Source organism: Helianthus annuus, chromosome 16, assembly GCF_002127325.2.
Source record: "Helianthus annuus cultivar XRQ/B chromosome 16, HanXRQr2.0-SUNRISE, whole genome shotgun sequence".
Taxonomy (NCBI): Eukaryota; Viridiplantae; Streptophyta; class Magnoliopsida; order Asterales; family Asteraceae; genus Helianthus; species Helianthus annuus.
In genome coordinates this window covers 149,876,429-149,889,448 of record NC_035448.2, presented here as the reverse complement: position 1 = coordinate 149,889,448, position 13,020 = coordinate 149,876,429, and the positions used below count along the sequence as shown (strand labels likewise).

General features: G+C 37.0%; 1 protein-coding gene across 1 annotated transcript; it reads right to left on the bottom strand.

The window, feature by feature from the left end:
* Nucleotides 1-2,665: 2,665 nt before the first annotated feature.
* Nucleotides 2,666-4,515, bottom strand: LOC110915882 (60S ribosomal protein L11). The gene is made up of 5 exons (XM_022160626.2): nucleotides 4,364-4,515; nucleotides 4,164-4,271; nucleotides 4,039-4,081; nucleotides 3,102-3,297; nucleotides 2,666-3,009 (listed from the first exon to the last, which is right to left on the bottom strand). The coding sequence occupies exons 1-5, from the start codon at nucleotides 4,364-4,366 to the stop codon at nucleotides 2,811-2,813; spliced, it is 549 nt and encodes a 182-aa protein (XP_022016318.1). The 5' UTR covers nucleotides 4,367-4,515; the 3' UTR covers nucleotides 2,666-2,810.
* Between the last annotated feature and the right edge of the window lie 8,505 nt (nucleotides 4,516-13,020).

Here is a 13,020-nt window from a genome sequence, read left to right as displayed (position 1 = left end):
TCAAACCAGCAAAAATACAATCAAGATCCTTATAATACCTATATGATGATCACTAAGCAACTTCAATTTCAATTTCAATTTTGTTTAGGTTTTTATATGGATGAATGATCAATGACAATACCTATATAATCAATTTCAATTTTGTTTAGTAATTAAAGGTACATCACGGTCGGAGACTAAATCCTAGTTGTTCACATTCACGTGTAACTGGCTGTGTGAATGATACTCTTGCTCCAATTGCTCAATAGCCGAAGAAAAATAATAAAACCTACAAAAAATGATACACTCACAAATTACTACAAAAATGATCTAATTTCATTTTGGTTACCTCTATGTGTGGAATTTCTTTCATTGGCCTATCAGCAAAATAGGCATATAAATCTCTTAGAACAGCCTGCAATGCACAAATCCATTAAATTTATGTTTGCATAGAACAAATATTTCAATGAATGAGTTGGCAAGCGTCATTTACATATGAGTCAGGTCAGATCTACCAAAAAAAACTCTTTATTTCCAATTTCTTTTAAGATGTTAATAAAGAGGGTGTCCAACCAACTCAGGCCTGCAATAATTAAGTAAGTTACCGATAGCAATAGTGCAAATTCAAGAGCTTCTAGATCTTTAAAAAGGATTAAAAAGTAAGTTATCGATAGCAATAGTGCAAATTCAAGAGCTTCTGGATCTTTAAAAGTCAGAAATGTAGTGTTCTTTCTTCCAGAATCACTAAATCAAAACAAACAAAATCAATTAATCACACCCTGAAAGAAATAAATTGTCTAGTGAAGGTTTATTTTTTGGGTGCTTTTAATCTTATAAATTGCTTAAATAATCAATTCACTGAAGGGTATCAATCGTTTATTGAATTATTCAGAAAAAATAAGTGAAAGATTACTTTTTTGCTGACCTTGTTCATGTATCCTTTCAAAGAGAGAATGCCCACAAGCCTTGTGTTCTTCACCATAATCAATCTACCGCCCTTTCAAGTAATAAAACATTTCTCTATCCCTATAAGAAACGCAATAATCTATCATCAAAACCCAAGAATTATTCATGACCATAACACAACACGATTACACCAAGAAAACAACAATTTGGATGCAAGTTAAGAGCAAACCTATCGTAGATACTGGTTAAATAACCCAGATCAGGCACCAGATGCTTCTCATCTTTCTTCTCTGCCACAACAAAATTAGGCATTCCACTAACAATATGCAAAAACAGATTTACAAATCGAAAAACAAAAGATGAAAATCTTACCAGTTGGATCCTAAACGAATGTTTATTCAAGAAATCGTATGAAATTGAACCGGCATCATATGAAATCGAACCCTAAACACATGGTAAAATATGAAATCATACGAAATCGAACCCTAAATGATCCTAATTGAAACCCTAAAAATCACCTTGAACACCTTTAAACTCAAAGAATTATCCGTCAATTTCGATAGAATGATGGATTGAAATATCCAATTGAATGTTGTCGCCGATGGTACTGAGAGAGAGACGCAGAGGATTCTTATTCGCCAGATAGAGATTAGGGTTTTCGTGTAGATGAGGAACGATTAATGAGAGAGAGAGAGAGAGAGAGTATAATTGAAGCGTACATGAGAAGGCTTGTTCAATCCTCAACTATGAGATGTGCCATATGGATGATGACATGGCTGCTTAGTTGGCATAAACCATTGGGTGACATGTGTCCCCCAATGGTTTGCTTTATTAGATATATAGATATATTGCAAAAAAACTTCTTGATTATAATTTACATGTATTTAGGAGTGTAATTTGATATCTATGGCATATTTGAATGTAGATTACCATGCTAATGAACTAATATCGTATTTAAAATCGAGTCAAAACAAGCCGAGCCGAGCAGCTTGGTTTAAAACCAAGCCGAGTCCAAGCTTGGCCTGGCTTGACTCGACTCGGCTCATGAATAGCCCTAACCGAGATGTTGAACTTAAAAGAGCTCAAACTCAACTCACTACGTTTAATTTGTCACAAACTCAACAATTCGTTTTGAGCCCTATATTTATAATTTAACCTCGACTCATAATTAGTTTTTTTTTTCAAGTTTGAGTGTGGCTCGTTTATTATTGATTGGTAATTTTATTTACATACACATGTATTATTATAATTTTAATATAACATAATACATTAATAACTATTTTCTAATAATTGTATTTATTGCATTATAAAAGTTATTATATATTTATATTAATAAGGGGCTTATTATGTCGCAAGCATAATTAAGCACGTAATACAAAGTAGGTGCTCGAACTTCTTAGTTAAATAAGCTTCAATTTAGGCTTCTGCTTGTTTAAGTTTAGCTCAATTTCATCTAGTTAAGGTCTTGTAATGTAATGTGGTTGTACTGAAAGTACGTGTTTGTATTGTTAGTTTTGAATTTTAAAAAATGACAAATGTTTACGTGTCATAATCTCCAACCAAGTGGTTGTTTGTTCAAATGTTAAAAAAATAGATGAAAAACCTTAACAAAAAGTAAAGATTGATCTCCAGCCGTTTTTCAAAACTAAGGCCATAACCAATTTCAGTATTAGCAGGTATTGACTATCAAGTGTGCAGTGTACCTCCTACTTCCTTGAACTAGAAGTTGCAATAACTAGTTCAAAGACATCATAACAAATGCAAATAAAGATGGTAAAAATCTTCATAAACTGATAAATTTGCATAAATTTTCATTGCTAATATGATTCGACACGCACAAAAGACAAAGATATAGAAATAATATCCCAAACACACACTCACAATCGGCACAAACTTAAGTCACCTCAGCTAATCAAAAACTACTTTTAAGCTCCAATTTGTTGGGATTTGTTGAGAATTACTCCCTCATATTTCACCTGAAACCACTTCATTGCATCTTCCTTTGTAACTCTATGTTGAATCCCAACACGCGCCTTGCACCTGCGTCTACGACCCACGCGGTAACCAGGGCGTTCCAAAACCACGAAAAAGTCCATACCATAGATACCAGTAGAAGGATCATATCTGTAACCACAAAACCAAAATCATTAATAAATAATAAGTAGTGTCAAAAAATGAAGCATCGACTATATTTAATAAATTGAATAATGACTTACTTGATACCCAAATCAATATGTTCCTGGATACCAAATCCAAAGCAGCCTGTGTCACTAAAGTTGCGTCTCAACAACTCGTATTCTTTGACCTTCAACCCGCTTTCCAGAAGTTGCATTGCTTTGTCGCCCCTAACGGTTACGTAGCAAGCAATTTTCTCGTTACGCCTGATGCCAAATGATCTCACGGTGTACCTAGCTGTACAAACCAGTAACACAAAGCATAAATAAACAAACCCGAACAAAGTATAAGCTTTTCAAATGATTAAAAAGCAATTTCATGAAGCTCGAGGTTGCGCTCATTTACAACTGAGCTCCAGTTTTGGACCAAGCAGGTTTCTGGGTTTGAATAAGCGCGCTTGAGGCACACCTAGGCGCATTCAGGCACAGGTCTCTTCGCTTCAGCATCCATAAAGCGCGACTAATACAGGAAGTGTAGGGTGAGGTGTGTTTTTGTCAAAAATGTGACCCTGAGGCACGCGCCTCCTATATATCCAATATTTGTGTGCAGCAGGTTGTTGTACATCATGTTGTACATGTATTTAACTACTTTCTAGTGAAGCTCGGTATATGAACACAAGATCAAGCTCATTAACTAAATGAGCTCCAAATTAGGCTCTATTCAAACTTTTAGCACGCCAATCTCAAGTGGCTTAAAAAACTAGCACGCTTCGTTTACACCCCTAAGGGTAAACATAGTAATCTATTTGCTTTATCATAAACTATTCCCAAATCTACAAACTAGTGTTTAAAAACTATTCTAATTCTAAACAGCAGGTATCATTAATAGAAAAAAAAAGGAGTTCATCATATAGTAATAATAATGCTTTATATAAGTTATCAACTCAGAATGTATTGCTCTAAAATAAAAAGCAAGCAAACAATATAACACACAAACTGAAAGAAAACAAATGCAATTAAGAAATAAAATGCATCATACCCTTTGAAAACACAGGAGATTGGCCACTCAATTGCTCCAAAACCTAATCACAAAAACCAAAATCTTTATTTATAAACCTAACAACACATATGAAGAAAAGCCATAGAGAGTGTAAGGAAATAGACCTTGGCAGCTCGAGTGAGACGATCGCCGCTCTCACCAACGGAGATGTTAAGGACGAGTTTCTGAACCTTGATCTCTCTCATTGGGTTTGCTTGTTTTCTTTCTGAAGCCTGCAATAGATTTTATTCAACAAATTGTTTATTCAAAACAAATACAAGCATTATTATTCGTTCAAGAAATGTTTGTATTGTGAAGAGAGTACCATTGCTGCTGCCGCGGACGGTTACGGCGGTGGCGAAACAAGAACAGGGGTTTTGTTGGAAAATATATAGATAGGGTTTTGTTCAATGGAAGAACTACAATGACGTATTTACCCTTCTTGCCACATCAAAAAGTACACAAACTACCTATTAACTAGCAAGTGAAAGTGATGGCATGGCATCTACTCTAGTAACAAACTTTTTTTTATTTAATTTACATAATGTCAAATGTTAGTGAATATAAAAAATAAACTTTATTAAAATGAAAATAAAAATACATAATTTAAATTAAACTAAAAATCAAGAATATATAAAAAAATTACAATTTTTAAAATTAAAACATCCTAGAAATCCAGTAAATGGCTCGTCGGCCAACTCTATTTTCCGTAAGTTTTCGTTTGTGGGCTACAAATATTTTTGCACTTCGGCTGTGAGATTTTCGTGAGGCGTAATATACGTTTGAAAATCTCTATCTCTCGCCGCTTGCACGACACTTTCGCGTTGTTCGTTAATCAAGGCCGTAGATGCTTGGATATTTTCTTCTCTTGTCTCGGCCAACTTTTGCATAATCGCTTCCTTTTTTTGGGCGAAAGATCTTATTTCGTCGCTTAACAATCCATGTTGCCTTGTAGTTTGGCTCGATAAACCCGGAGTTCTAGCTTGTGCCCTACTCTTAGGTTGTGAAAAAAATAGTTTGTTTGTTGCCCAAACATATAGGCGGGTGTAATCGGTTGAGTAAGAGGATGTTGTGGCATATACCCGTCACCACCAAAAGGACCACCTCGGTTTGAACATGCACTCCCTATGCTTGAACCTGTTCCTCGTTTGCTCAATCTGACACCTATAGATTTTTATGTGAATCCATTGTAGAGACTTTTGAGGGTTTTGGTAATGAATGATTTTGAGAGTGTGTGTTTAAATTATGTGGGTATAAGATATATATATATATATATATATATATATATATATATATATATATATATATATATATATATATATATATATATATATATATATATAGTATGTAAAATATTTTTTAAGAAAGTGGTCGTTGCACAAAGACATAACCATATTAAAATAGAAACATGGACATCTTAAATCCCATTGCGTTTTGCTCAGAACCTGGACTTCAAAGAACATGATCATGCTAATATAGAGGCATGACCATGTTAAAACTCCATTGCTTTTTAGAACCTACAGTGCAAAATCATGATTTTGGGTTTCATTGCGGTTTAGAACATGGAGTGAAAAGAACAAAAGAGGAGATGATCATGCTAAAATATCATATTGGAACAAAGGCATGGCCATGTTAAAACATAAACATGACATTGTTAAAACCCATTGCGTTTTAGATACTGGGGTGCATTTTAGAACCTAGAATGCAAAGAACATGATCATGCTAAGACACAAGCATGATCATGTTGGAACAAATTCATGACCATGTTAAACTAAATATGATCGTGTTATAACTCCACTGCGTTTTAGAACCTGCAGTACAAAATCTTGATTTTGGATTACATTGCGTTTTAATCCTTAAGTGAAAAAACATCAAAGAACATGATCATGCTAAAATAGAAGCATGGTCATGTTGGAACAAAGGCATGACCATGTTAAAACATAAACATAAGCATATTAAAACCCATTACGTAGAACCTGCGTTATAGTGTAATGTTCTATCCATTGTGTTTACGCTTCCGAGTTTTCGATTTTTTTGTTAAAAGTATAGCAGTGGTATACTCATTTTAAATAAAAATGCTCGTTTTTATGGTGCGTTTTTTTTAAATAATGTCGTATGAAAGAATTATTAACTTTTTTAAAGGGGGGATTGGAGGAGAGAAACTATTGCGTTGGATGGACTAGAATACCCTAAACAATCTCACGCGGCTTGATGTGCACAAAATGCAACATATAAATTACATCAATTGTGGCACAAAACTAACCCTTTTTTTAGTACTAATGTTGGAAAAAGTATGCTTTTGTCTTCCTTTTGTATTTTCAGGATTAAATGAACTCAAAATAACAAAAGAAGCAAAAAAGACAGCTAAATCTGACATAAATACAAGAAAAGGAAAAAAAAAGTGGCATGCCCGACCTCCCGACAGCATCTTCCCAAGCAAAACAAAGAAGACAGAAGACTGAACACGCCCCGTGTTCAGTGAGCACGGGGCCGTGCCCAAGTGCCAGCAGAAAAGACAAACTCATAGAAGCTTCTGTTGCCCACCACGGGGCCGTGCTCAGTGAGCACGGGGCCGTGCCCAAGTGCCAGCAGAAAAGACAAACTCATAGAAGCTTCTGTTGCCCACCACGGGGCCGTGCCCAGCGGACACGGGGGCATGGTCAACTTCCTGCAGGCGCATTTATTGTAATTGCGAATTACAATTAATGAAGAGATAGAGTCAGATAGACACGGGGTCGTGCCCAGCAGACACGGGGCCGTGCCCGAGCTTCTGTTCAGCCTATAAATAGGAGTGTTTGGAGCTCTTGCAACTTGTTGGGATTGAACCCTACCAGAGGAACAGATAATGTAAAGCCAAAACCGGATCACATCTGAGGACTTCAAATAAATAGCAGTTTACACTTTGCTCTCCCCTTGAATGTGGCTCAAACATCTGATATGCTCCAAAGTACTGCTTCTATAAACATCTGCTGACCTACAACTGCTGATTCTACACAAGGACTGATGAAGACTAATAGCTCTGCTGCTCAATCTACTGCCTTGGTTCAAGCAGTGCTGATCATGACAAGTACTGCTGGGTTCACAGTAGTGGAAGGATGCAGCAGCAGTTTATATTTATCTCATGTAATACAATATAATATCAGTAGTTAGCAAAGCAGTAGTTGTATAGATCAGTAGATAGAGTTTGTTAGGTTGTTAGATGTCACTTTCATGGTGGCGTCAGCTGAGATGCGTCAGTGGATTGGATTGCCTATAAATGGAACAGTACTATGTACTGTTACATTTGATCGTTTTGAGTGAGTTCTTCTCCTCAATTCAATCCTTTCATCTTGTGCAACCAACCATGGGGTATCAGGCTGAGGGGGAGCATAGTATTGTAAGCATGCTTGTAATCTTTTGATTTTCATTGTAATCTTTCGACTCAAAGTAAAGCAAGTGTTTAAACATACTATTCTCTTCTATGTTTGTGTTTACAAAGTTTGTATCCATTTCCGCTGCACTTTACATAATTTCATATATTCTGAATGATCATTTTATACAAACAAACACAATCATGACAGCCTTCGATCCTAACAAGTGGTATCAGAGCTTGGACAGTCAAATTCGATCTAACAATCAATTTGACATAACAGTTCAACTCACAATTTATTGATACTAAGGTTGGTCGTATTTTAGTTGAAAAACAGAGTAACGAGAAATCACTTTCAAAGTGATGACTCAAATGCTCTGTAAAACAACCAAGATATCATAAGATTCACAAATCTCATACAACTGATGATGTCATGCACAAATCACTCATAGTTTCCAGATCTAGAAACTTATCTGAAAACTATGGTGTGTTCATCTTCATTCAAAATTGATTTCAACTGTTGTTATGAAATTTGTGATGTTTTCATAAGTTTACACTAAAGTATGCACCTCAGATCAGCAAAACCTATGTTCATTTAAACACTAGTGTTCTGCTGACATAGAAAGAGGGAAATACAGCTTTAGTCAAAATTTCTTATGTGCTCAAAGGCAAGTTGAGAATCCTTAAAAGGACCAAAACAACTTTGTCAAAACACATTAAGAAAATAAGGTGTCAAAACAGTCCAAATCATACGTAATGTGAGATCTGGTAATAAAACATACACAAATGTGGCCAGATTTCTCAAAACATTACCTCAAAATGATTCTGGACTAAACTTCTTCAAAATAACATTTCTCAGTGAGTATTTCTATACTTGTGAATGGGAAGGGTAAAAAGGGAAAATGAACAAATCTCAAAGTATGGTTATCTCAAAACTTTTGAATCCAAAAGAAAAAGAGATAAGCATAAAACACTTATGAGGTCAAAGTTTGGGTAAACAGTGGAATCATGCAACTGTGTGCTTTCATCAAATACAGGAATCGTTCAGGTAACTATGGCATTTCCAGTGATTATTCTTAAAAGAAGAATTTACAATCAATTGTCAAAGAAAATGACCCCAAACAATGGTCAAAATAACTTGAGAATGATATGATCATGAACTTATTTGAAAAGCTGTCAGATCCTTTTTGATAATTTTCAAAACATCCTTTAATTTTTTAAGGTGTTTTTCTCTAAATAAAACCAGATATATATTACTCTTTATAAAAATATATTTTGTACTTTTACTCATTTTTGATAGTAAAAGTTCTTCTCTGGTCAGGATGCAATTTCCTCATTTTTGTGTGAAATTACTATCCTAAATCTGATCAAAAGGAAATGGCACACATATCAAGGTCATGTTAAGCTCAAGTTTGGTTATCACAGATCATAAATTGATTGCAAATTGATTTTGAACTACTGAGATACTCATGTTCTAGTTCAAGTAATTAGACACAAAATGAGTAGCTCTAATAGAAATGTCTTCATCATCTGGGATGCTAAACCACTGTCTGGAATAATGGACATTTGGCAAAACCTTGAACAAAATTTCTGTAGATAACTGCTGGCAATTTAATCTTGATAATATGCATCTAAAATGTATTTTGTTAAGAATAGCATCTCTGGTGCTCAACAGATGTTAGATAAGATATTGTGCTTTCACAAGACAAAATCAATTTCTACATCTGAACAAGCAGATGCTAACATTATTTGTCAAAAGTTAAAACACTGCTGCACTATCAGTTGTTGCAATAAAAGTGTTCATTTTATTTTCTACCACTGTTGTACCTAAAATGCTGTTGTGCCTCAACATCTGCTCTCTAAAGTCTGTCCGCTGCTGATAGTCAACCTCTGCTCTTCAAAAACACTGATGTTTTAAATCATTGTTCCATCCACTGATACACCCACTGCTTCATTTCATTACCGTTGTAACTACTGATGCTTGATCCATCAGTGGTTGTCAAAACAACTGTCCTCCATTATTTACCATTTCATCAGGGGTTGGCACGTGGACAGTTTTTAGCCGTCAGATCATTATAACCGCTGCCACATCAGCATTCACTTTTTCCCTAAAATAAAACCCTGATTAAACCCAAACAGGGGCTCACACTGTCGAATTGAATTTCAAAAGTTCTTTTCTCAAAGCAGTTTCCCACTCTTCTTCACAAAAACTCCCTTCGATCTTCTTCATCAAAAATGACGAAACCAAAATCGAAGTCAAAATCAAAACCATCTTCTTCCTCCACCCCAACAGACGCCACTCAAATGGCCGTCGAAACCACAGAATTCCGTTACAAAGCCCCTCACAATTATGTGGGAATACTCACAAAACCCACAACTGACAACACCTTCGACTCCATCCTGGATACCCTATCTGCATCAAAGTACAAAACTTTGATAACAACAGACGCCCCCATTTATCTTCAAACCCAGAGAGAGTTCTGGAAGAATGCCACCCTTGAAAAACAAGGAGACATCATCACAGCCATCAACTCCTCGATACAGGGTAAGAAGGTTCAAATCTCTCCACAATCCATTTATGAAATCTTTAAACTCGATGATTTGAAAGGAAAAACCTTATTTTCTAAAGACGAGTTGAAAAAGGATTTCATAAACTGGGGCTATGCAGAGCAACCTAAAAAGGATACCTTACAAAAAGGTTATTTTCCTTCTGCACCCAGATTTTTATTTCATACACTGTTAATGTGTGTTTCTAATAAAACAACGTCTTTTAATGAAATACCAACAAAAATTCAATGCCTGGGGTATGCAATTTTAAACAATAAAAACTTTAATTACTCCCAGGAAATATTTGATGATTTGGTAAAAAAACGTTGATAATAAGGCATTTCTGCTCTTTCCAAGGTTTTTAAGCTACTATTTTGAACAAAAATTTGTAGAGAAAGAAGCAGATTTGCCCAAACAAGGTGCCTCTTTTAAAATAAACTGCTTAACACCTGAAACATTCTCAAGAATGTTGGCACCAATAAAAACAAAAGCAGAGGTGCCTGAGCAGAATTTAGCAGATGAAACTGCTCCTCAGGTATCTGCTGCTGAGCCCACTGCTCCAGGTGATCAAAGCAGCACACCCACTGTTTTGAAACCCACACCTGCCACCAAAAAGACAAAAAGAAAAACATCCAGAAAACCCACCAAACCGAAAAAGGCATCTCTGGAAGATGAGATCCCAGAGACAATGCCTGTGACAGCACAAAAGTCACCAATAACCACTGCTGCTACTTCCTCACAGCAGTTGGAAGAAAGATCTCAACCCCAGCCTCAAACTCCTCCTGCATCCTCACAAAAGGATCAGGTTGTAAACACAGGGACACCTCAATATGAAGCTCTGGACCCACTCGGATCCATCTTCCACAGTCCTGATCCCAAGGACATGTCTCTTTCAACCCCTATACCCTCACCCCAAATAAAACCACCATCCACTAAACCTTTGTTGCATACAGATGCTATTACTCAGACACAAACCAGTTCCTCTCAATCACCTATCACTGAGAGCATACTCCCACAAGTGACTGGGTCTGATGTTAATATCTCTGTTATCCCAGCAACAATTGAGAAGGTTACACTGCAGGAATTACAAGTAATTCCTGTCAGTAGTTCAAGTGGAGCAACCACTACAAGTGTTGAACCTACAGGTTTACACTTGGACAGTGGTTTCATTAGTAAGACTCCCTTGAAGGCAATTTCTTCTATAGCACCACTGAAAACCACCAGTGAGTTTGTTTTAACTACTAGCAATATCAAAAGGTTATCAAGTGCTGAAGAAAGAAGTCCCCAGTACCAAGAACAAGGGGCATCAATGGCTGATTTTTGGGACATTGTTCCTAAATCATTCATTGGTAAAACCACTGCTGGTGGGGATTCAGATGATCCTGTTAACTCAGGTGATGATTCAAGATATCAGGAATTGACGGGCAGGGTTGAAAACCTTGAAACCTCAGTTGCCGAAATCAAGGATATGGTGCAGCAGCTAGGGATGGCAATCAAACCCGAACCCGCTGGGTAAACCCGAAACCCGACACATTTGGGACGGGTTTGGGGTCGGTTAATCGGGTTTGGGGTCTGATGTGCGTGAAGTGTGTTATATTTTTAAATGTATATTTAAGCCCTTTTTACACTTTTAGCCAAGTTTTAAATTTATAAAACACGATATTCACTAACACTAAACACACATATGGGCAAGTGCACCCATCGTGGACGTAGTATAGTGTTGGTAAGATACCGAGGTCGTCCAAGGACACAAGAGCTTTTAATACCGGTTTATCCTCAACGTCTAATCAAATCAAAAAGTGAGAAGAATGTTTTAAACTAAGAAAAATAAAAACTAACTAAATGCTGAAAATAAAAATAAAATAAAAACAGATAGACAAGATGAATCACTTGGATCCGACACGTGTATTAGTATAACCTTTGATTATTTTCGCACTTTTGCACTTGTTTAAGAGATTATCTTAGTTATTGTAGTAGGCCCCTCTTTTGAAGGCGACGTTACCCTCAACCCAGTAGTTTGAGTCAGCAAGGATACAATCCTAAAGGGTCGGATTATTGAAAGATAATGAATTAAGTTATTAATGCAAATTATGGTAGGCCCCGCTTTTGGCGGTGACGTTACCCTCGGCTAAGTAGTCTGAGTCAGCAGGGATACAGTCCTAAATAGCCGGGTTATAGTATTAATAGTAGTTAACTTATGAGGGGGTCAAAGAGTTTGGATCCCCGCCATCCAATACCTATGGGCATTGAAGGAGATCCTACTAAATTTGACCCAGGTCCCAAGCAGGACCTCTAAACGCTGAACAAGGGCAAGACCCTTACCAAACCGTTCCCTTAACCCCCGACCAGGTAGCCAACATACCTCCATATAGACCGTGGAGATATGAATGGTGAAAATCTTTTATTTTATATAGACAGTAAAATAATGCCAAGACACCACGGACAAACGATAAGGAAAGATCACCTTCAACATAAGTAACTAGTTATTAAAGTCATTAATACAAAACCAAATAAAAAGTGCAAAAGATTAAAAATAAAAAGTATTATACTAAACACTTGTCTTCACCAAGTGATGTAAGAGACTTAGGCAAACATGGCCTTGATTGTCAAGAACTCTTACGATCAATCTTGGATCCCGAGACGACTCACACACTCTACGATGGACAATGGATGATGGTGGTGGATGATGGTGTTATGGTGGTGGTGGGTGGTGGATGAGGTGTGAGAGAGGTGGTGTGCCAAGGGATGAGAGAGAATGAAGCCAAGCTCCTCTATTTATAGGCTGAACAGAAGGCTGGACACGGCCCCGTGTCCGCTGGACACGGCCCCGTGCCCGTCTGACATTCTCTCACTTCATTAATTGTAATTGCGAATTACAATTAATGCGCCTGCTGTACTTTCACCACGCCCCCGTGCTCGCTGGACACGGCCCCGTGGTGGGCAATGGAAGCTTCTACTGGTTTGTCTTTTCTACTGCTTCCTGGGCACGCCCCCGTGTTCGCTGGACACGGGGCGTGTTCAGACTCTGTTTCTTCTCCTTTGCCTTGGGAGGTGCCGTTGAGGGTCCAGGCAGTCCACTTTTGTTC

Coding starts and splice junctions, on each gene's coding strand:
- LOC110915882 (XM_022160626.2), bottom strand. Junction 3,298..4,038: donor ATCTCCTGTGTTTTCAAAGG/GTATGATGCATT, acceptor TGGTTTGTACAG/CTAGGTACACCGTGAGATCA. Junction 3,010..3,101: donor CATATTGATTTGGGTATCAA/GTAAGTCATTAT, acceptor TTGTGGTTACAG/ATATGATCCTTCTACTGGTA.